General features: G+C 38.0%; 1 protein-coding gene across 1 annotated transcript in view; it reads left to right on the plus strand.

Annotated features, from left to right (window-relative positions):
* PDE312 (Nucleic acid-binding, OB-fold-like protein) overlaps window positions 1-21,674 on the plus strand; it is a 59,111-nt gene extending 37,437 nt beyond the window's left edge. The window contains exons 8-12 of the mRNA XM_090003388.1: window positions 7,336-7,428; window positions 9,557-9,742; window positions 9,835-9,885; window positions 17,277-17,428; window positions 20,977-21,674. Coding sequence (XP_089859514.1) covers window positions 7,336-7,428; window positions 9,557-9,742; window positions 9,835-9,885; window positions 17,277-17,428; window positions 20,977-21,370 — 876 coding nt within the window. The 3' untranslated portion in view covers window positions 21,371-21,674. The remainder of the gene's footprint in view (window positions 1-7,335; window positions 7,429-9,556; window positions 9,743-9,834; window positions 9,886-17,276; window positions 17,429-20,976) is intronic.
* The last annotated feature ends 4,366 nt before the right edge of the window (window positions 21,675-26,040 follow it).

The following is a 26,040-nucleotide window of genomic DNA, read 5'->3' on the forward strand; positions in this document are numbered from 1 at the left end:
GGAAGATGTGACTTCGCATGATGAAGCAATTTCACGTGCATGTGATTCATTCAATGGATTGAATGATGTGGTGGCGAGCCTGCAAGAGCAGGTGAACTTACTAATGGGGCAGGTCACTTCGTTGACGACTACAGTGGCCGATCTTGAGTTGAGAAACCGTACGTTACAGCGGACGGTGACCCTGAATGGCGGAAATGGTGAGAGATCGTCAAGGATTGATGTACCTAGACCCGCAAAATTCAATGGTTCTCGCGACAGCAAGGCCATTGAGAACTTCTTGTTCCAAGTAGAAGACTACTTGGATATCCAAAATGTGACCCTTGAAGATTTGAGGATCAAGGCTGCAGCGGCCTTACTTGATGGTGATGCTATCGCTTGGTGGAGGCGGAAGCGCAATGACATGGAGAGGGGTCAATGTGTGATAGACACCTTTGACGACTTCAAAGTAGAGTTGCGCAACTACTTCATGCCAAGAAATGCGCAAAGACAGGCTTACCGGATGGTTCGTGAACTCAAACATACTGGTTCGTTGCAAGACTATGTCCGAACGTTCCAGAAGCTTATGCTGGAGATACCTAACATGCCAGAAGACGACATGCTCAACTGGTTCATTGTGGGACTTCAACCATGGGCACAGTCCGAAGTGGAAATGAGCAACCCCCGTATTTTGGAGGATGCATATGTGGCGGCGGAGCGCTTAGTTGATACTCAGCGCAAACCTTTCACCCCATCAACCAAAGTTGGGAAGAAGCCTGACCACGGAGGCAAGAAGGATGAGCAGCGCAACGATAAAGGTGAGGCGTCGACACGCCATCAACCCGAAAAGAAACAGAACTACACGAAGCATAACAACAGCAACAAGGGTGCGGTTGTGACATGTTGGTTCTGTGGTGATAGACATATCGCCCGGCAATGCCCAAAGCGCCTTGTAAAGGACGACGGGCAAGCCAATGCTGCACAGGAAGAATGCAGCGATACTGAAGGCAGTGACGCTGAGACCATGCAACCGAGGATGGGCGCCATGCGATCGATTAACGCAGCTAGAAGTTGCGCAGCTAAGAACATGCAGGTCAGTAAGGAACTTATGTACGTAGAAGTCATCATGAATGGAAAGTCTACTTCGGCAATGGTAGACTCCGGGGCCACACACAACTTTGTCTCGCGGGAAGAGGCAGAGCGGTTGGGCTTGAAAACTGGGCCAAAGCAGAGGACTATCAAAACAGTAAACTCTGAGGCCAAGCCCATTCTTGGTGAAGCAAGAGATGTGGCTACTCAAGTGGGGAGTTGGGTCGGCAAAGCCAATTTCTCTGTGGTGCCCCTGGACGATTTCAAGGTGATTCTGGGTATGGAGTTTCTGCGAAGCCAGAATGTGATGATGCTGCCAAAGTTTAACACGTTGACGATCATGGGATCGGACCTGTCCCACACAGTGCAGTGCCTTACGCAGAAAGGCAAGTCTTCAGTGTTATCAGCAATGCAACTGAAGAAGGGTGTCAAGCATGGGGAGCAGACATTCCTAGTTGCAGTGCGTGCAGATGAAGGGAAGGTAGAAGCAGCAGTGCCGCCGACCCTAGCCCCTCTATTGGAGGAGTTTCGGGGGGTGATGCCTCCGGAATTGCCAAAGCGTCTTCCGCCAAGACGCGAGGTCGACCACAAGATTGAGTTGACCCCGGGAGCAAAGCCTCCCGCAATGGTTCCATACCGTATGGGGCCAGCAGAGTTGAAGGAGCTGCGCAGGCAACTAGACGAGATGTTGGACGCAGGCATTGTTCGTCCATCAAAAGCCCCATTTGGTGCCCCGGTCCTTTTTCAGATGAAACATGATGGCTCTAAACGGTTATGTGTGGATTACCGGGCCTTGAACAAGGTCACGGTGAAGAACAAGTACCCATTGCCATTGATAGCAGACTTGTTCGATCAGCTAGGCAGTGCCCGTATCTTTTCCAAGCTAGATCTGCGATCGGGTTACTGGCAGGTGAGGATTGCCGAAGGTGATGAGCCGAAAACAACTTGTGTCACCCGCTATGGTGCTTACGAATTTCTAGTAATGCCATTCGGGTTGACAAATGCTCCAGCCACATTCACGACTTTAATGAACCAGATTTTCTACCCTTACTTAGACAAGTTTGTGGTAGTCTATCTGGATGATATCGTGATCTACAGCAGTAACATGGAGGAACATGTCGGGCACTTGCGAACAGTGTTTCAGGTGCTGAAGGAGAATGACCTCTGTGTTAAACGAGAGAAGTGTCTCTTCGGGCAGGAGGAGATCAGCTTCCTTGGCCACGTTGTGGGGCGTGGTGTGCTGCGTATGGATGGGCAGAAGATAAGGGCCATCCAGGAATGGGTTCCGCCAAGCAAAGTGCCAGAATTGCGGTCATTCCTCGGCTTGGCAAATTATTATCGGCGTTTCATCGAAGGTTATTCCCTCATTGCTGCGCCCCTCACAGATTTGTTAAAGAAAAATCGGGTATGGCTCTGGACAGGAGCGTGCCAAGATGCCTTCGAGGGCTTGAAGAAAGCCTTAGTGAGAGAGCCAGTACTGCGACTGCCTGATCATTCGAGACCCTTCGAAGTCCACACTGATGCCTCAGACTTTGCCATTGGCGGAGTTATTATGCAAGACGGGCATCCGATCGCATATGAGAGTCGTAAGCTGAAGGATGCAGAGAGGCGGTACACAGTGCACGAACGTGAGATGACCGCCATTGTGTATTGCCTCAGGACCTGGCGGCACTACCTTTTGAGTGCCGAGTTCGTCGTCAAGACGGACAATGTGGCCACGAGCTATTTTCAGACGCAAAAGAAGCTGACGCCCAAGCAAGCTCGATGGCAGATGTTTTTGGCTGAGTTCGACTTTGCCTTAGAGTACAAGGTTGGAAAGACCAATGTTGTGGCGGATGCCCTGAGCCGTAGGGCTGAACTGGCAGCTGCGCGTGCGGAGTCTTCTGAAGTGCATTTGGAGGGTGCACTGCTGAGCCGCATCCGCGAGGGTACGCAGCAGGATCCGACCGCACAACACCTTGTTTCTCTAGCGCAGGCAGGGAAGACTCGGCGATTTTGGCTACAAGATGGCCTCCTCATAACAAAAGGGGGACGCATCTTTGTACCACGGTGGGGAAGCCTTCGCCGAGAGCTACTCAAGGAGTGCCATGATACACTATGGGCCGGCCATCCTGGTCAGGAGCGGACCTTAGCACTTCTTGAGCGCGGCTACTATTGGCCGCAGATGAGAGACGACGTTGAGGGGTATGTGCGGACATGCCTCATCTGCCAGCAGGATAAGGGGACAAATCAGAAGGCTGCCGGTCTCCTTGAGCCTCTACCAATTCCAGAACGTCCATGGGATAGCATCTCCATGGACTTTATTGTTAGTCTGCCAAAGGTAGAGGGCCTCAGTTCTATTCTAGTTGTGGTGGATCGTTTTTCAAAGTATGCCACCTTCATCCCGGCTTCTAAGGAGTGCCCTGCAGAGAAGACTGCAGAGTTGTTCGTAAAGCATGTGGTGAAGCACTGGGGCATACCAAAGAGCATTGTGAGTGATCGTGATGCTCGCTTCACGGGCAAGTTCTGGCGTGAAGTATTTCGGCTACTGGGCTCTGAGTTGCTGTTTTCAACTAGCTTCCATCCGCAGACAGATGGGCAGACAGAGCGCATCAACGGGATCCTGGAGCAGTACCTTAGGCACTTTGTTAGTGCCAATCAGAAAAATTGGGTGAAGCTCCTTGATGTGGCACAGTTTTGTTATAATCTACAGAAGAGCGAGTCTTCAGGCCACAGTCCGTTCGAGATAGCCACGGGGCAGCAGCCACTGACCCCGCACACTCTTGCCACACAGGAAAAGGGAAGGCCATCATTCGCCTATCAGTTTGTTCGCGACTGGCACGAGCAAAATGAGTTAGCGAAGGCATTCTTACACAAAGCGGCAAAGAGAATGAAGAAGTGGGCAGACAAACACCGTCGGCCCGCAGGGTTCCAAGTTGGGGACCAAGTGTTGGTGAAGTTATATCCTGGTCGCACAGGCATCTTCCGCGGGCGGCACCGCGGACTACTCAGAAAGTATGAGGGACCCTTCACCATCACAAAGAAGGTGGGCAAGCTAGCCTATAAGTTGGAGTTGCCCCCAGACTTCAAGGTGCACCCGGTGTTCCACGTGTGCAACCTCAAGCAGTTCCATCCAGATGATGGAGACCCGGAACGCAATGTGCCGCAACGCGCTCCCATCATGCAGAGGGCCCCGGCAGCACAACGGGCCGAAAAGCACCTCAGTCAGATCCTTCGCCACAAGGTCAACTACTTGGGGCAAGCGAAGAAATACTTGGTGCAGTGGGAGGAAACAGCGGAACCAACGTGGGAGCCTGCATTTCGAATGAACAGCCGCTACCCGGCTGAAGTCAGGGCTTACCACGAAACAGATGGCGCCGAGGACGGCGCATGATTTGAAGGGGGGAGCATGTTCCCTTGCGACTTACAGTGTACAGTTGCGCTTAGAGTCTGTTTTGCTTTTGTTGAGTCTGATGTAAGCTGCCCGGTTCAGGTGAATTAATACCCCGAAGGGGCAGCCCGTATACTTGAACTGTAATAGCCTGCGGGCAAAATTGTGAATGAATCAAATGCGTTGAGCTTTCTTTTGTTCACCCTCGTTGTGATTGCTTCTTGTGATTGCAACTCCTCTCCCTCTATTCTCTCTTGCTCTCTTGCACTCTGATCATAAGCTTCCGCGACCGGCAAGCGAGCTGACGAGTAGGCTTGCGGCGGTAAGGAAGGACCGTCGCGCCGCGCTGGCCCATTGAAGGAAATAGGCCCGTGACAAACATTGCAATATATGTAAAGTAGATGAGATTTTGGAATCTCGTGAACATGTTGGGAATATCATGGTTTGTGATTATATCATGATGGTATTGTGAGATTTTGAAAATATTGGCAATATTTGTGGCTATGCGTAAGAATTCACATGCCCATATCCATACCAAGTTGATTGCCTTAGCAAAATAATAAAAAAATGATTCTTCTTTGTTACTTTTGGTGAGGAAGCTGAGGTCCAAGCAGGGACTATATGAATATAGATATGACTCTGAAGCCGCTATACCATAAATGAGTGTGCATATGTTTATGGAAAGTAGAAAATTGATTGTCGCTTTCGCTTTTCATTATTTTAAAAATAGAAACTTAAACTCTACGGCATTTAAAAAGTGAATGGACAATAAAATTAGTATTTCATTAAAATGAGCCATGGTGGGATGAGCCTGAGCTCATTCTCATAGAGAGCTGAGTCCAAGCTTGAGCTATGAGTCTAAAGGGGCTGAGCTTGAACAGGGAAAGCTTTTCTTATTCAGCTTATCTATCACCCCCTACTTGCGCGCATTAACAGCCTCAGACATGTTTAACCTTGAATGCTAAAGTTGAAGGTGGGAACCTTGGCTTGTTCATCTCATTCATCACTCCTAACTATGCACGCTTAGCAGGGTTAGATATGGTAAACTGTGAATGCTTCTGTTGAAGGTTGAATCTTTGGATTGATGAGTGTTAACAAATTTTGCAGTCAAGTTTAAGCATCCCTGTTCAATCGCTGGATCGATGCTCTCATGAAATTCAAGAGTACAACAACAACAACAACTACGCCTTCATCCCAAAACAATTGGGGTCGGCGATATGAACAAAAAAAGAAAATCATTCTGGGTCTTCCACATGAATCCTTCTCCTCCAATCATTTTTATCCAATGCCATGTCCTCGGTGAGGTTCAAAGCATTCATATCCTTTCCTATCACCTCCATCCATGTCTTCCTAGGCCTACCCCGACCTCTTTTAACTAATATATTTTCCCATTTCTCCATCCTTCTAACTGGAGCATCATTAGGCCTTCGCCGAATATGTCCAAACCACCGTAAACGATTCTCTCTCATCTTATTTTCAATGGGTGCAACGCCTACCTTCTTACGTATCTCCTCGTTCCGAATCTTATCTTTTATTGTATTTTCACACATCCATCTCAGCATACGCATCTCAGCTGCACTCAGTTTTTGAATATGATGTCTCTTGGCAGCCCAACATTTCGTACCATATAGTAAAGCGGGCCTAATAGTCGTCCTATAAAACTTTCCCTTCAACCGCAATGGCATTCTACGATCGCACAATACTCCAGTTGCACTTTTCCATTTCATCCACCCAACCTTTATCCTATGATTTACATCTCCATCAATTTCTCCATACTTTTGAATGATAGATCCCAAATATTTGAAACAATCATCCACCGGTATTTCTTGCTCACCAAGCTTCACTACACTCCCATCACTACTTCGTTGCTTACTAAACCGACATTCCATGTATTCTGTCTTATTCTTACTCAACTTAAAACCTCTTGCTTCCAATGTCTGTTTCCATAATTCTAACTTAGCATTAACCCCAACTCTAGACTCATCAATCAAAACAATATCATTAGCAAACAACATACACCACGGCACATTTTCTTGAATAGATCTCGTAAGCTCATCATGAAATTCAAGAGTGTTGACAAATTTTGTAATCAAGTTATGTTTAAGCATCCCTGATCCTTTTTTGTGCAGTCTGTTTGGGATTGTAAAATCTGTAGGGGATCAATTCTGTTTGAAAGGTAAATTTGATTTGGTGGTTTACGGTCTTTGGTTGTAATTAATCCTACTTAATGGGGAGAGGGTGCCATACATATTTATTTAATGATCTAATTGTCACCAAGGAAATGATAAGTTCAAAATGTAGTACCAAAAGCACTACCAATCCCTACACCTGGTGGTATACCTATCTGGCAGAAGAGGTTCAAGGATTTTCCATATCTTGATGGGTTTGGGATTTTGTGCTTTCCTCCTCAGAAGAAAATAATAGAAAAAAAATATGAGAATTTCACTGTGCCTGCAAGCCAACAAATTTTAGTATACATGAAAATAAATTTAAGTATAAAGATAAATAGGAATACCAATCCCAGATAATCTTAGTTAACTTACAGACAGAAAAATGCACTAGTCAATATGTTCTGAGGGAAGATTGAAGTGACTTCAAATTGAGTAGGAAAGTACAAAACAACTGTCATCCTTAGCTAAATGCTGTATGTATAGGGGTCTTCTAACTTGAGATTAATAATACATAACAGGTATCTGACTTTTTTTCTTTTTTCATGAAAGCATTGTCTTGCTAACAGTAAATAAGAGTTCTACTTAGTTTCTGTTTCTTCTGTTGGCATGATATAATTTTAACATATATCCGACTTTTATTCTCTATTCTCTTCATAAATATTTATTCTCAGCGATCATGTTGAGAATCCTTCATATTATGCTTTGATATGCATGATTTCTCTTCTTCAGCGTGATTCTGGTAGACCTCCAATGCCAAGAAGAAGGCAGTCAGAGAAAATTGAGGAGCAACCACTATTGTCAGATCATCCTTATGTAGATAAGGTATATCTAACTTCTCTCTGTCTTTTCATCTTTTGCTTGGAAGTTGAAATACCTTGCAGTAGTGACCTATGGAAGGCGCTTATTTGTCAGATAACTCACTGGGTTCAAATCCTTCAATCTATAGTAAAATATGCAAAAGAAAAAACAACTTGAAGTCCGAAGGTGATAAATGGATATTCATTGCTGTGATGATGGAGTTGCTTAAATAATTTTCCTTTTTGTTTTTTTGATAAATGAATGGCCGTTGCTCTGAAAATGGAGGTAAGTTAAATGTTTTTTTTTCTTGTTTTTGGTTTGGAAGTTAAGATGACATTATCGAATATTTGTATGGAATTAATCTATGTAAGTGACTGGAATGTAATGAAAAACAAGAAAACAAACTCCTAAATCTCTTGTCATGCACAAGTAGTTTAACATTGGGTTTATGAGACAAATTGGTATGTTTATCCTTCACTTTGTGCAGACTGTAGAGGAAAAGTTGTCTTGTAATGTCCTCTTGTGGAGGCCTATTTGTGTAATGCCCCCAAAGTCATAGACTTTAACTTTTTAGGAAAGCGTAATCATTCCTTTATCAGAGTTTAAAATAGCAGTTCAGCAAAAAATGATGTTTGAAATAACAAGTCCACGGACCTTGGGCGCATTATGGGTGAACCTTTTCCATTACACAATGGATTTGTAACTCCATACATACATTGAAACCAAATAGATTCAAAACGAGGTTTTGAAGTTTATACGAAAAAGTGAAATTTCAAAGAACCCTTATACCAAGTTACAATAACTCTTGATTATGAGATAGGGTAAAGATATACTTGTCTTGTAGTGGTAAAGAAACATGTGGATGGCTATATAACATGGACACTTCTAAAAGGGAAACACACCCGTGTCTCACCCGCACTATTGTGGGTGTTACACTTGGACATGGCTTCCATTGTGTCAGATGAAGTCCACTGCACTGAGGTCTATTTCTGTCCTAACATGGATTCGGTTAACCCTAAACAAGTTGAGTTTTATCTATATGATATAGATAAAATACACACACATATATACCACACCTAAGTTTTTTGAAATTGCCATGTTGCACCCTCCGCACCTGCACCTATGTGACATAGGTGGGTGGTTTAACCATTGAGAATAAAAGTATGTAGAGGGTCTGATCTTACATGCCTGAATTTTTTGTGAAAAGGCAGATCACAGTAACCTTTGGACTTCCAAAGTCTTGCCACATGGAGAACTTCTACAGCCTGAGAAATGTAGACTTTTCTTTCTTTGTGGAGAAAACCATAGCCTTTGAAAACTTCACACTATCATACAGAAAAATGCTGGTCTTATCCCATCTGTAACCTTTGGACTTCCAAAGTCCTGCCACATGGAGAACTACAGCCTGAGGAATGTGGACTTTTCTTCCTTTGTGGAGAAAACCAGTCTTTGCACACTTCACACTCTCATACAGAAAAATGCTGATCTTATCCCATCTTTAGTTAAAATCTGTAGGTTTTCTGGCATCATTCTTTTATGCAACATTATGGCAGGGCTTATCTTAAGCACTTTCATCAAACAAGCAATGAACAAATATTTTCCTGCATATTTTAGTTTATTCTTTGTTTACTTACAAATGATATGGCTCTCATGGTTATGAATTGCAGCATAGCATCTGTAACTTTTGTGCATGCGCAACTTTTGTTCTCTAAATCTGCGGTTTCTTTTTTGTGCTCATTTAGATTCATTTATAACAAACTATTAGTTACTTATGAATGCGTGCTGCAGAGGTTTTTTGTGAATGCTGAAAAAAATAGGCATGTTGATAAAAGAAATAGGCATGTACAAGCTGCATATATTTATGTTTGTTTTTATGACTTACATGCAAACCACAGAGATAATGTATTATTAGCTTTTGTAGCAGAGTTCTGCGGGAATGTGATTTGCAGCATTGAGCTCACATTTCCTAGCTTGTTTATTTTCGTAACTACATGCATTATGAAGGTTTTTGGTTTGTATGCATAGGCATGAAAAATGTGCAACAGTTCTTTATGTAGGAGAATTTTTTTTTAGGTCATACTGTTGTTTTCCTAGATATTCTTTTGAAGGGATGATTCTGGTGGTAAGCCTCATGATTGACGCCCCTATGCAGATATGGCAGCTCCATGTTTCTGAACAGATGATTTTAGATGATGAGGAAGAGAATCCTGATAAGTATAAGAATAAAAGTACTATGGAAACACCTGATTCAATGGACAGTGATTCTGCTAATAATGAAGAAAGTGTTGAATATACACAGAAGTATTTCAAGAAGTCTCTACTTCCACATGTAATCCTGGTAATAAGGCATTCCCATAGTGTTCCTGTTGTTTTAGCCACTTCGTTTGGACAATTCTCTGAGGTATGTTGTTCAATCATAAATTCTTGCAGAAAACAAATGTGAAAGATCTTGACATGGATGCTGCCCGTGCTGAAAGGCAGGTAAAATATCACTGCCAGGTTCTGTTTAGCATGTGGTCATGCTTTTGGCATACCTTATATTTCCCTATCTTCAGGTTTTAGCGATCATGTATTTGTTTTCGGTTATGTGTATGGTTCATTGTCAGTAGCTTGGTGTGCCATTGTTTGCATCCACAGGCAAATCACTTTAACAGGTTATATTATCACATGAAAGGAGAAAAACAGTTAAATAGCTTAAAACATCAATTGTGCTATGAAGTTATCAAAGTGTGAAAGAATTTTATGTAAAATTCGTAAAATCTCTCTTTGGGTTCTTTAACCCCCCCCCCCCCCACCCCCTCCCCGTTTAGTCTATATAAACCAGAGTTACCGGAAGCGCCTAGGTAAATGGGGAAGCGCGAAACGTCGCGCTTCCGAAGCGTGAGGGGAAGCGTCCCCCTTTTATGGGAAACACGCATGGGAAGCGTGCTTCCCCCTCGCTTCCCCATTTTTTCCATTTTTTTCGCTTCCCCCTCGCTTCCGGTTCGCTTCCGAGACGGTTCAGAATTTTCTTCTAAGTGGTTCCCCGCTTCCTAAAATTTTGAAAGTGCCTCGCTTCCCGCTCCCGCTTCCTCGACTGGTAACTCTGATATAAACCCCGACACAGGGGGTTTCTTTTTAACGAAAACCCGAGCCCTCCCTGTCTCTCTCTCACGTTAGAGCCCCCTGTCACTCTCTCTCTCTCACGCTAGAGCCCCGACTCTCTCCTGTTAAAATGTAAAATTGTACATATATATATATAATAATATTATATATATATATATAAATACAATTTTCATTTCTTTCTTTTCTATAATTTTTTTCCTTTATTTTTATTTTTTGTCTTTATGTCATCTAGTTCAGTTTGAACTAGAATGACGGTTGCTAGTCAAGTCCTATCCAGACTTGACTAGCAATAGAGTTGTTGAACTGACACGGTCCAACAACTCTATTGAGTCCTCTTTCAGCTGTGTATATAAAGGGGTGCAACCCCTCTTGTATTTCATTCCAATGCTTCTTAAGCAATTGGTTTTTCATATCAATAAAGAATACATTTTTATTTTTATTTTGTTTCCAGTTGTACCCTTTTTAAGGGTTATGCTTTAGTGTCATTCTTGACACTTGCCCTTGTGAATCTAAGCTCGTGTTTCGAAGATCACCATTTTATTTCATGGTATCAGAGCCGCGGAAGTACTAAATCTTGAGGAAAAGCTGCCTCGGTTTTCGTGCCCGTTTGCAAAAGTGTTCGCCACTTGAAGAGAAGTGTTTTATCACTTCATTGGGGAAGATTTCACATCTTGTTGTATTGTTTTTTTTCTTCTTTCTTTTTCATTTTCCTTCTTGTTTCTCTTCTATCCCTATTCTTTCTCTCCTTGTAATCGATGGATGACAATGATAAAGTCACCATCATGCCTATTAAACTAAGCGATACGAACTATGTAACATGGGCTTCAATCATGAAGCACCATATATGGGAAAAAGGCCTATGGGGGATTGTGGATGGTTCCGATTCGGAACCTAAGCTATCTCTTACTAAAAAGGAGGGAGATAAAGAGGTCCCTCTATCGGAAGAAGAGAAAATCAAGGCTATTGCCTCATACGAGAAGAAATGGAAAGAATGGAGAATATCTCATGTGAAGATAATGTCATGGCTTATCAATAGCGTTGACATTAAAAAATGCTCAAGTCTTGCCAAATTTGATCATGCCGATAAGGCATGGGAATACCTTAATAATATGTATTCCCTTAAAGATATTGCACACGTGTGCAACCTCCAAGAAAAAGTTTGAATAATGACACAAGGAGACAAAACCATTCGTGAATATTACAATGGGTTGTCCGAACTTTGGGAAGAACTTTCCCTTTTAGAACCAAAGTGGCATTGTGCCGAAAACATCGAGCTTCGTCAGAAACAACTCGATGCTGAACATTTTTAACAGTTTATCACTGGATTAAGGCCGGAATTTGAAACCACTAAATTGGCCCTACTTTACCGGGGAAAAATTCCTTCTATTGTTGAAACTATTGAAGAGTTAACAATGGAAGAAAATCGTCTCCGGAAAGGTTCTTTAAAAATTGAAGATGATTTCGTTTTAGCCGTGTCTATACCAGGGAATCATGTTCGATCATATAGGCCTCCTCACTTTAACCGACAAAATGGTGACTATGATAAGAAGAAAGTTATTTGTCATCACTGTCATGAACCGGGACACTACAGGCCATAATGTCCCAAACTTAAGGAGCTGAGAGAAAAAAGATCTACAATTGTTGGATTGGAGCCTACAGATCAGGATGCACCAGTTTCCCTGGCCCAACTAAATGAGATTCTTCAACCTCTCATCAAAGGTGCCTCTTTCTTATCTGAAGCTTCAACCGACGCATCAACCTCATCTTTTTCTGATCTAGGTAAAATTTCTTGGCTCCTTGACTCCGGTGCATCTTTTCATATGACCCCAAATAATCAAAGTCTATCCAAATATGTTAAAAATAAAACAAGTGTGTCAAAGGTCTTTACTGCTGATGGGACTTCTCTTGAAATAGAAGGAATAGAAAATTTTGAAAAAATTTATAAAACAAAGAAATTTTCTATTCCAGAAATTAGACATGTTTCTAAATTAAATTTAAATCTTTTATCTGTATCTCAAATTTCTGATTATGGGTGTAATATTTTTTTTTCTTCTCATGGTTGTTGGGTACATGATCGCCAGTCAGACAAGCTGATTGGGGAAGGCCATAGAGAAGAAGGACTCTATTACATGGATTTTTTGGAAATGCCGAAGAAAGCTTTTTGTTATAATATTCAAAAAATAGAGTTGGAACTGTGGCATAAGAGACTTGGTCACCCACATATAGCCAAAATCCAACATTTTTCAAATCTAGGGAAATTTTGTAACTCTGAATCATTTGATTGTAAAGATTGTATTCTCGGCAAAATGAAAAGATTACCATTTCAGAACAGAACCTTTTTCTCTTCAAGACCACTTGAATTAATACACTCGGATGTTTGGGGTCCTGCACCAGTAATTTCTAAAGGAGGATTTGTTTACTATGTTATTTTTGTCGATGATTTCTCCCGATATACGTGGATGTACTTTCTCAAACATAAGTCTGAAGTATTTTCATACTTTCAAACTTTTTATAATATGGTTAAAAACAAGTTTCAAAATGATATTACTATTTTTCGCACAGATTCAGGGGGAGAGTTTTTATCCACAGATTTTCAAAATTATCTTAAATTGCATGGCATCACACATCAAAGATCTTGTCCTTATACACATCAAGAAAATGGACTGGCAGAACGAAAATATCGTCATATTATAGAAACCACTAGGACTTTATTAATAGCAAATCAAGTCTCGAAAGACTTTTGGGCAGAAGCTGCCTTAACTGCCACCTATCTCATTAATAGGATGTCATCTTTTTCGTTACAAAATATCACTCCCATTGAAAAACTTATGAACATTTCTCCAAACTACTCTAGACCAAGAATATTTGGGTGCAACTATTTCATATTTACTGATAAAAATGATAAACTTTCCCCTCGTGCGATTCTCTGTGCCTTTTTAGGATATGCTGAAAACCAGAAAGGTTATAGATGTTTTGACTTCAAAAATAATAAACTATATGTGTCTAGAAATGTTTCCTTTCTTGAAAAGGAGAGCTTCTTTGATTTTAGAAAATTAAAAGACGCCACTGAGTACTCCTTTTTGCTAGATCTAACATCAACATCTGATGAATATGACCTTGACTGTAACTTTGATGATGATCAAAGAATTATTGATCTTAATGTTGAAAATGAAGAAGTTCATAGAGATACTAGTATTCAATATTCCAGGCGACAAGAGCCTAATCCTCCATGTGCACTTGAAAAATATTCTAACATTCAAACTAGACAATCATCCCGAGTCTCGAGGCCTCAAGGAAAGTTTGTATCATACGAGTCTTTCTCACCCACATATAGGGCAGTTATTGCATTAATTCACTCATATGAAGAACCATTCACATATTTTCAAGCAAAAAATGATATCAAATGGATAGAAGCCATGAAAGCTGAATTAGATGCACTTGAAAAGAGATAAGTTGTCTTCAAAAGCAATTGAATGTGTTTTTCTAGGATATGGTGAAAATAAAAAAGGGTATAGATGTTATGATTTTAAAAATGATAAACTATATGTTTCAAAAGATGTAACATTTTTAGAAGAGAATGGTTTTGATAAAATAGAAGAAACAAATGAAATTGATTACATATTTTTATATGATCTTATTGATGACATACAAAAAAGATTCCCTTGAAAGCATAGAAGATACATGTGAGGCGTCCAATCTTGATATAATACCCTCAAATGATAATAATACAAATATGAATGTTTACTCAAGAAGAAATCAAGAAAACCCTATTAGTGCCCTCGAAAAATACTTTCAAATTTCTGAGTCTACTGAGAAACCACAAGTTAGACATTCTTCTAAAATATCAATACCCCCAAATAGGTTTGTATCCTATGATTCCTTAACGCCCAACTATCGAGCATGTTTAATAACCCTACATTTTTATTTTGAACCCGCTCACTATAATCAAGCTAAATCTATACCATATTGGGTTGAAGCAATGCAAGTTGAACAAAATGCACTAAAAAAGGCTAATACTTGGGAAATAGTTAATCTACCCCCACACAAAAAACCTATTGGGTGTCGCTGGGTCTTCAAAGTCAAAACTAAAAGCGTTGGCTCTTTAGAACGATATAAAGCTAGGTTAGTCGCTAAGGGATACTCACAAGAATATGAAATTGATTATGAAGAAACATTCGCTCTCGTAGCTCGAATGACCAGTGTCACGACTTTAATAGTTGTCGCATCAACCAAGAAATGGCCTATTTATCAACTTGATGTAAAAAATGCCTTTTTAAATGAAAGTTTAAGTGAATAAGTTTACATGGATCCACCACCCAGAATTAATATTAAGCAAGGACAAACTCTTCGGCTTTTAAAAGCATTGTATGGCCTTAAACAAGCCTCTAAGGCTTGGTATGATCGTTTCAGTGATATCATGATAAAATTAGGATTTCACTCTTGTTATTACTGACAATGCTCTTTTTGTTAAAAATGCAGGTACTAGTATCGTAATATTGTTACTTTATGTTGATGATATGATTATCACTGAGAATGATCAAAATAGTATTATTGACGTTAAAAATATGTTAAAAAATAATTTTGATATGTTTGATTTAGGTTTTCTTAGATACTTTCTTGGAATTGAATTTGCATATTCTTCTCGAGGATATATTTTGTCACAGATGAAGCTTGCTGCAGATATATGTTCTAAGTTTGAGATTTCTGATGATAAAAAAGTAGAGACTCCCGAGGTTATTAATGCCAAATTACGGTTGGAGGATGGGGTTCTTCTGGAAGATCCCAGACCCTACAGACAACTCATTGGGTCTCTCACCTACTTAACCATCACCAGACCAGATATCACCCATGCGGTTCACTCAGTTAGTCAATTTCAGCATGCTTCTACAACTGTGTATATGAGTGCTGTTCTCCGGATCATCCGTTACATTCAGAACACCATCAATAAAGGGCTATTTCTATCATCCTCGTCTTCCTTGAATCTTCTTGCTTATACTGATGCAGATTGAGGAGGTAATCCTAATTATCGAGTCTCAACTACTGTTTTTTGTGTCTTTTTAGGGGACTCTTTGATTGCCTGACGATGCAAGAAGCAACAGAAAGTTTCACTATCATCTACTGAAGCTGAGTATCGGGCTATGGCAACCACAACAATGAAACTTGTATGGCTTCGCAGTCTGCTTAAAGACATGGGGGTTGATATTACCGAAGCTTCAAAATTATGTTGCGACAACAATAGTGCCATCTATATTGCAAGCAATCATACCTTCTATGAGCGTACCAAACATATTAAAATGGATTGCCACTATGTTCGTGACGAATACTTATGAGGAACAATTGCTCTACCGTATGTCACTTCAGAATATCAGTTGGCAGACTTCTTTACTAAAGCTCTTCCGGCTTCCCGCTTCATGTTTCTTCTTGGCAAACTTTCCGTCATTTCCCCGTAAAGTTTGAGGGGGGGTGTTAACATGTACTTCATATATATATTACATCAATACCCGATAGGGGCATTTTTGTAATTTCACATAGTTGTTTTAGAAAACAACTATTTTTATTTTTTTTGTTAAAATGTAATCCCTTTTTTTATTTTTTAATTTTCTTTTTTATATTTTTTAGGAACCAACAGGGGCTCCAACCATAGAGTCGTTGGAGCCCCCAACGGTCACAAATGTGACCATTGGGGGCTCCCAACGACTCCATGGGAGCCCCTTTTTGGGCTCTCCTTTTGAGGCCCTTGGCCCTCCTTTTCTTTCCACTTCCTCTTGTATAAATAGGGGTGAACCCCTTTTATATTTGCATTCTTGAGAACTCTCTCTCTTTTCAAGAAGAGGCTTTTTATATTGTTGCCTTCTTAAAGGCTTGTGCTTGCATTGTCCTTTAGTGGACTTGTGATATTGTCTCTTTTATTCATTGTTGTAAGTGCTTATGAGCACTCTTTATATTTCCGCAATATCTCATTACAATCTATACACCAACCTATTTTATGAGATACAGGTGATGATTCGGTTGATGTTACAGGCGATGACGTGATGATATCAAGATCGCACTCTTTTTTTGTTGTTTCGCTCCTGAGTACATTTTGTAATTTTGTATAAGGGTTTCTTTTGAAATTTCTCTTTTTATGTAAACTTTAATTATCAAAAACCTTGTTTTGAATCTATGTGGTTTCAATGATTGTATAGAGATACAAATCCATTGTGTAAAATAAAGTTTACTTGTAATGTGCTCAAGGTCCATTGACTTATTCTTTCAAACTGAAGTACCATTTTAAACTCTGAAAAAATGATTGATTGCCAAGTTTCAATTTTCCTAAAAGTTTACAAGTTCAGGATTTTGGGGCATTACATTTTCTGTTGTCTTACTGAGTTCTGAACTTTTCTTCATCTGTTTCCATGAAGACATGGTTCTAGGAAGTTCTTGGGTGTCTTTGGTCTCCGAAGTCCGGAAGCAAGGAGTGGATGATAGAGGAGGGCTTCCAGAGTGGCTATATCACATGATGGCTGAAGTTGGAACATGGACATTTTGTGAACTTTCCAACATGACTAGCATGGAGTATCTATGTGACATATCCGAGTAGTGTGTGTGTGTGTGTGGGGGGGGGGTATATATATATAATATACTATAATAGAATTTTCTGTTAAATTTTCATCTTTTGCTACAAAGAACCTATCAATTTTATGTATGAAGTGCAAGGTAGGTTGCTTGGAAGTTTCACTCATTTTTTATTTGATGTTTGAGATAAATTTCTTCCTCATTTGAAACAGCTTAATAACAAATTAAAGAAGGAAGCAAAGGAAAGAGGAGAAGAGTTTAAAGTAACAAAATTGCGCAGAAACATTGAAATGGACGATTATGACTTCATTCATTGGCAAAGATCTCTGGAGGAGAGAGAAGCTCTTATTAGAGATATAAGCTGGTATTTTTCGTATTTGTTTCTTTTTCTTTATCTGCTGCTAAATAGCATAGTTTTATTGAATGTCCTCTAGCATAGTTTTAATGAACTTCCTCTTCACTAAATTTACCTTCTCAATAGCTTTTTTGGAAGCACCTATGATTAATGGCCACATGCCAAATTCATGTGTATGTCACGAGATTGCAGCATCTAAGATAATATTTGGAATTTCTGGATTTACCTAATTTAGTATTTTCTTCTTTGATGAATTCTAAATGAAAGTTAATAAAATACTTTTAGCTAATGTAAGATACTGTTGGGAAATGCGGTCTGTAATAGTGCTAGAACAGGAAGAAGATAGAGAGTGCATAGAGAGGCAATGCCAAAAGGAAACTTCATTCAGCATAATGAAAGGGGTTACAACAATATAAGGGTCGACCCTAAGATACTGTTGGGAAATGCGGTCTGTAATAGTGCTAGAACAGGAAGAAGATAAGAGAGAGCATAGGGAGGCAATGCCAAAAGGAAACTTCATTCAGCATAATGAAAGGAGTTACAACAATATAAGGGTCGACCCCCCTTCTCTAACACGAATACCCTTCTAAATAATAAGATATACATGAAAGGGTAGCACACAAAAGTAATACATTATTTTACATGACTCAAAACTCCCTCTCAAACTTGAAATGACGCAAGAGGAATCATCCCAAGTTTGGAAAGGAATGAGGTAAAGCGCAAAGGAGCAAGACTCTTAGTGAATACATCTGCAATTTGATCTTTAAAGCCCACATGCTCAAGAGAAATGTCTTCATCTTCATAAGCTCTCTTGGTAAAATGACAATCTATATCAATAGCGTTTATGTTGTTACAATGTAAGGAGGCTCTTCCATAAATAGTGACCCCTACTTCTCCTAGCAGCCACCGTTAAATCTCAATTGTAACCTTTGTAATTGCTCTATAAGTGTAGCACACACAAAAGTAATACATTATTTTACATGACTCAACAATCTGCTCATTTGTTTCCCATTGTTTGGATACATTTGATGCCTTCTTTTTGTCTATTATATCTCAATGTTCTTGATCAAGTGCAAAAGAAAAGGCTAGTGAAATATACCTTGCAACCGGAAAAGATAGCCTAGAAGGGGTGGGGAACCTACTAGTCCCTAAATTGAAGTAAATATAATTCAAGGCAATAGGGAATGTTAAAACAACATAATTGTTTAAAAATGAACAGGTATATGTATGTCTATGTATGTATATATGTAGGTATAGTGTGCACCACATTTTGGTGTATCCTTGTGTGCAGCCATCTTGGACCCAATGATCGTTTCAAATAACCCGATATATGATCTACATAGTTTGTTTAGTAAAAAAACAAAATTTGGATTATGTGATTATACGGCCCACAATATACCAAAATTTTGAAACTTAACAATTATTGTACTTGAAAAGAATATAATTACATGTGATCTCTAGCAAACAAACCATGTTGAAGTTGAACACATCTATGGTGTTGGATTGTGTGTGTGTATGTGTGTGTGAGAGAGAGAGAGGTTATTGACTTGAGCGCACAATTACCAATCTCTCTCTCTCTCTATATATATATATAGGTTTAATCTAACTTTAAACCCTTTTTATAGCATTAGAAACATTCAACTAATTGTAAAAAATACTCACTTTTGTGGGTGTTTTGGTTATTTTAATCAGTTGAATGCTGCTAACATAAATGTAAAAGATTAAAGTTATATTTATATATATTTATTACTATCACCAATATCGTCAATATTTTGAAAATATCGGTGATATCAGGTCGGCTGATATTATCTGCAATGTATCGTTATATTTTCAAAATATTGCCAATACTCAAAATATATCAGATCAAGAGAAAAAGATAAATTTTTTATATTGTAAGCATACATTTTCATTTTTTTTTACTTTTATGTTTTAAAACTTGTTTCTCTATATTTTTGCAAGAAAAATCATGCAAGACTATTATTTTCTTATCTTTTTTCTTATTATTTATATATTTTTTTCAATATTTTTAAACTCCCAAGATTTTCTAGAGATTTTCCCGAGAAAAGACAACTTTTGAAAATATCTCCGAGAACAACCCTGGCCGAGAAAATACCACTATGATATTTATATATTTGGAGCTAAATCCTTTAATTTAACTTCAAGTATTGATCTTGCTATTTCAGTGGTTTATTGGTATCAGCAAGGCCACATTCTCGATAAGGAACTCTACCTAGAACACTTTCCTTGTGCCCACCCCAAAACAATAGGTGGTCGAGATCTTTTGAGATTCAAGTAGGTTGGGTGGACATTTTTGTAATTAAGAGGGTTATCAAATATTAGAATTCCATTTAAATTTCAGGTGAAAACTGATGGATGCACCAAGTGAAGCCCCCTCATCAAGATTGTAGCCTTAATGGCACTAGAAAATCATCAAAATTACTCTATTTAACATTTAGCGAAGTTCACCAATACTTTTTACCAAGGGTGTAAAATGTAATTGTAAAGAAAAAAGGATCTGTATCATAATGTTGTCACAATAATAAATTTGCATTACATAATCATAAAAAAACATAATAGTGTTTAGGAATAAAGCTAAATAAAATGTAGCAAATATACACTAGAATAGACTCAACAAAGAAAATTATAAATATGTAGTAACACAATCATAATTCTTAATATTTCAGCCGATCTGAAAGATCGACGTTCATAACACATAAAATACAGGACATTTCATCTAATATCTTAAATTCCTATTACTGTAGTTTTCTAAATCTACATCTGAGTACCCTAAGACTAAACTACTACTTTCAACTTGGAATATAAATTTCAAAATTTTCATGTAATTCAGAATTCCCTCTTGTGGCGAGAGTGATGATGGACCTTCATTGATTTATCTTTGGAATTTGGGATTACCTCCGACAGTGGTAAAGCCTCAAAACTAAGACAAGAAAAGCATTTTTTTTTCCTCAGCCTTCATAGATGGATGAAAGGAGGCCTTTAGCTCAAAGGCTCCAAAAAAGGTGAAGGTGGTCAAGTTCACCTTCTTTTGACTCAATGGTCGAAAATGAGGTCCCTTCTCAAACAAAAACCACCTTTTATGATGAAAAGCATCAAAACCTTCCAAAACTCTCGCTCTTAGAACTCTTAGATCTCGTACCCAAGCCCTCTGAAATGCATTAGGGTGTGTTTGGGGGGTCAAAAGCAATATTTGTACATCTAAAATATTCAGCCAAAACTGGCTGGAACTCTAAAAAGTATGGAAAAACACAGTTTACAATAGTGACAAACTTTAGGATGAATAAACTAACAAAATTTCAGTCAGAATCTTTTAAATTTCTTGACCAAGATGTGGGAATTTGAAAAATGCCTTAATTGATGTGCTACGGTACACAAGGTAGATTCCAGATCCAGATCAAAATTCCTTGAGCATAGTGTAAATATTTAGGATTATATTTACGTTTATGCAGTGGTGTAAATAACTTGTCTATATGCCATTTTTGGTAGTGATGCGTTTTATATAGTGACTTCTGTTATGATGCTTATGCTTGTTTTTTCAGTCGTCAAGCACTTGGCCTTCCTTTAGAGGAGCCAGAGAGATATAAGGATGACAGCTACTTTGGCAAGGATCGGTATGACCCTTCAAGTCCATTGTATCGCTATGATTACTGGGGTGAACCCAAAAACTCAGAGAAGAGCAAACAAGAGAGAGAAACTGATGTCCACAATAAATCAATAGTTGGCAAAGGAACCGTTTGGTATGAGATGTCATATGAAGATGCCATTAAACAGAGCATGCACTGTGAAGCTCGAGCTCGAGAAATGCAAAAGGAGGCTGAACAAGATGAAACAGAGCACCCTAATTCAGGTGATTTTAGTTCAAATACATTGCAACCTATTGTTAATGGAACTGAGTCCACTCACATTTCGGATGAAGGGATATTTGAAAAGTAACATGGTGGCATTTAAGTGTGTGGGGGGGAGTAGTCGGTTGTATCATTCACATGTATGTTACTGCGGTAACTAACTGAAGCATCAGCCATAAGGGCCAATGCAAAGTGGTCCAGAAGCTTTTTGATGAAAAGAACGGAAATTCTTATCCAACAAAAGTTATGAGAAAGACCTGACAAACAAGTTTTCTGTCCTGACAAATCAAGCTCTGTTTACCAAGGGTCCGTAGATATTGTCAATTAAAACCATACCTGTTAAAAGCTATAATTTGATATCATGATTGTGTAATAGTCTATGGGTAAAGAAACTTCTGCAAATTATTTCATTGCAATGTATAATCCATCAGGATATCCAATATTGAATGGTTGAAGAGAGAGAGAGAGAGAGAGAGAGAGAGAGAGAGAGAGAGAGAGAGAGAGAGAGAGAGAGAGAGCTTCCATGCCATGCTGTTCATGAACTAGTCGTCATCATTGAGAACGACAATTTTCATTCCATCCCTGAAGGTGGTTGGTGTAGTGTGGTTCAGCCAAGGCCGTTAAGATGGGCAGTTGAGGTTCAAAGCTTGCCTAAGCCGAAGCCAAGTATAGGCCCTGGGTGGAGGGTTCTAGCTTCAGAGTTTTATGCTGCCAGATTGTCCATTATGAATTATGTCTCCAGTCCCAGCTGTGGTTTCTTCGGGTTATAAATGAAAAAGAAAAGAAAAAAACAATTTTCATTCTGCATTTATTCTAAAATTCTGATTTTTATTAGAGGATGTAGGTCAATTTTCCCAATTCCATATAGTTCTCAGTAATTGGTGTCGCCTTGTTATTTATTATTTTCGACTGGAGTGAAATCCATTGCTCAGGCATCCTTGTAATTTTGAATTCTGTAATTTTATTTTAATTTATTTGGTGTATTTGTCCATTAAAGCGCATACTCACACTTCCTATGCTTTATTCATTCTCGCAAATAAACTTGTTGGCAACTTATATTCTTTCAGTTAATGGGTATATTTTTATGTAAATATCTTCTAAAAATATGGAAACAAATTTGTTTTTTGGACAAGCAAAATTTGCATTTAAGCAGTTGATTGCTTGAACTATCTAGTCCATTCTTATGCTAGTCACATTTGGAAACTAAAATTTCTGTTCAAGATGTTGAAGTTTAGGCTTCATATCAGTTATAATTTCATTGTCCCTCAAAAGCATAGAATTTGGCGGTGGAACAAAGTTGTGTTGTGATATGGAAAATGATCTTACTCTACGACAAAAACGATAAGTTTGCCTAACCAAATTTGTGAACCTCATATAACTGAAATATGTATAATTTTGCAAATACTGATTAAATTCAGTACGCCCTTGTAAGATACCCTGCAAAATTTCTTTCAGCAGGAGTCTGTACTTTGAAATGATCATCACAAATAAGGCACTAAATTCACATATATAGTATGACATTTGCAAGATGCCGTGCAAACTTTTTTCAGCAGCTTATCTTCAAGTTTTTTTTTGTAAACATGTGTGATTTATAACATGTTGCAAATTTTCGTGAAATTCACACTCTGAAACAACCATCACAAATAAGTTTTTTAAGTTTGCATGCTTGTTGAATCATATATAAGGTCAATTTTTTTTCTTGAAAGAACCGATCCTTTTTTCTCTAAAACTCTAAGCATTTTCTTTCTCTTCTTGCGGTGATTCTCGTGAAATTGGTTTGGTGCATTCTTATGAGGTTCATATCGCCGACCCCAATTGTTTTGGGATAAAGGCGTAGTTGTTGTTGCATTCTGATGAGGTTTTTGTATCTTTTTCATCGACTTGTCTGGTTAGATCGAAAGGTGCGTTCATACAAATTATATATATATATATATATATATATATATATATATATATATATATATATATATATATATTATTTTATTTTATTTTAAACAAATGTTTTTTTTATAGATATGAGCATTTAATGACTCATGCATATTTTCGTTTGGTTGTTGTAGATGTTTTTAGTATACTTTTTTGTTTTTTATTTTAATATTTACCACCGGATTTACAATTTATGGTTTACTATGTTTAGGTTATATATATGTTTATGTTTGTTTGCTTATCTTTTAGTTAATATTTGGTATTTTTGTATTGGAGTAATGGGGCTAGGGTTGACTGTGCACAAGCATTGAATAAGAATTAAGGGGCTATTGTAGATAGTTGGTTTTTAGAGAGGTTATTGTAGGTAGTTATGTTAATTAAATGTATAAAGTATATGTGGATGACCATTTCTCATATGCTATTTTATTAGATGAATGATATGTTGTGCAGTTTATGTAAACATTTAATGGTGGCCTCTAAAAGAGTTAAAATATAATAATTTAACATTGATCACTCTACTTGGAGATCTATAATGTATCTAAAAACAATGATTATAAGGAATTTATAACTTTAATGTCATGTAAAATCTTATATGTAGTAGTGTCAATGATCTTCAGGTATATTTTTTTAAAATTAGATAGCCAACATATATGAATAGATGTCTTAAAAGTTTTTTAAAATCGTATATGTAGTAGTGTCAATGATCTTCAGGTATAGTTTTTTTAAAATTAGATAGCCAACATATATGAATAGATGATGATATAAAATTGATGTTATTTAGTGTTGATGTTTACTTAGTTGCTCATAAAGTCAAAGAAAAAGTTTCTTTTGAAGTTAAACAAGAAGCAATTGTAAGTGATGTACAAGAAGCAATTGATGAATAAAATGATGACTATCTTATGGAGAATGTGCATCTATGTCCTTTGACGAACATCCAACTGTCCCAAACAGTGAATGATATTGATGTTTTAAACATTGAGTTTGGGCACACAGAGGGCATGCAGTTGCTTGGATTGATTAAGAATATAAATGTTTGACATGCAGACAATGAATAACTTTCATAAACAATTGATGTTATACATGATCAAAGATTACTATAAAGAATGTAAAACTACGTGGGCAAACTAGTGTTAGTGATTTTTATCGCAATATCACAGTAATATGGATGACATCCAATCTTTCAGGATAGATGACAAAGCTAGGTACAAGTTGTTGGACTTTATAATTTAGGTGTGATGAATGTTATATTTTTATGGTTAATCTTAAAAGTTGAAAATACAATAATGTTGTATGCATGAAAGCAAAGGAAGTGATATATATATATATATATATATATATATATATATATATATATATAATGAATTTTGATTTAGTTTATGCAATGTAACAATAAACTAGTCATAGTAGTGATGATGTAAATAGTGGAGAATCATATGATATCGATGATGATGACTATATCATGTCTACTGAGCCAGACTCAGAAATGATATGAGAGGACCAAGACACTGATGACATGGCACAAATAATGTCGGGTGAAAATGATTCACAAATGATAATTTAAAAATCGAACACATGGTAAGTTGTAAATAGCTATATGAGTATTTGTTAGGCAGTAGAACTATTTTATGTTTTTACGCTATAAGACGTGGTTGAACAAGTCCTCATTTAATGGATTCTCATAAAATGAAAGCATATGCATTTCAGTTACATAACGAGTTACATAACAAAATAGTTAATGATTGTGAACATTTTTAGTGGCTAACAACAAGCTCAAACAATTGAGAAATTGCGTTCGACAAAAAGTTTAATGATCTTTAATACTATCATGAGTTTTTGAAAGATCATGTGATAAAAAATAACAATAAAGCAAAATTCATGAAGAGATGGAATAACAAAGTCATTGTCGTATGCACAAGATAAAACCCGTAGACTATGGTTGATTGCCTTGGATGATGCTAGCGAAAAGATGCACACAACAAAGTTCTTTCAATTAAAAAAGTATGAAAAGAATAATACATGTGGTGGATTATTGGGCAACCTTGTAGTGGAAAAAATGTCTTTCAAGTGGATTTCAAGTGTTATTCACAAACACATACATGATAACCTGAAGATGACTCCAAGAGAAATAATAAATAATATCAATCACAAAGAATATGTAGAGGTTACTTATAAACAATCATGGCATGGACAAGAATGGATGAGAGAAGTACTATATGGTTTATTTAAAGAGTCCTTCAAGATGCTTCCTGCCTATTTGGATCATTTGATGAAGGCTAATCGAAGATCGCTAGGTTATATTTAAGTCGAGAAAAAAATATCGATTTAAGTACAGGTTCTTATCCTTCGGTACATGCATCAATGAGCTTTTGAAAGATTTTTTTTTTGTTATTATGGTAGATGACATATTTCTAATAAGAAGATACCGAGTATATTATTCTCAAACCATAGTATTGATCCTTGTAGTGAGATGCTTTCAGTAGCATTTACAGATGGCGATAAGGAGTCAAAGTATTTATGGTAAAGGTTTTTGGAGCATGTGAAGGAAGAGTTCACTATCTTCAATAAATATAAAAAAAATTTACAATTTATAGTTATCTTAGATAAGCATGAAGGTTTAAAGTATGTTGTTCTCACAGATAGCCTACATGTCATGCAAGATATTGCATGAAGCACTTGATGAAGAACTTTTCTAAAAAAATTGGTTCACGACTCAATGCACTTTGGTGGATTGTAGTTCAAGCAATTATGAGATAACAATGAACTTATTTGCTTCAAAAAAATTGAATGAAAGATTTAGCTGCATACAATTATGTTGCCACTTGTAATGCCCCT

This window comes from Nuphar pumila, chromosome 4 (assembly GCF_984573655.1).
Source record: "Nuphar pumila chromosome 4, dmNupPumi1.hap1.1, whole genome shotgun sequence".
In the NCBI taxonomy this organism is placed as follows: domain Eukaryota; kingdom Viridiplantae; phylum Streptophyta; class Magnoliopsida; order Nymphaeales; family Nymphaeaceae; genus Nuphar; species Nuphar pumila.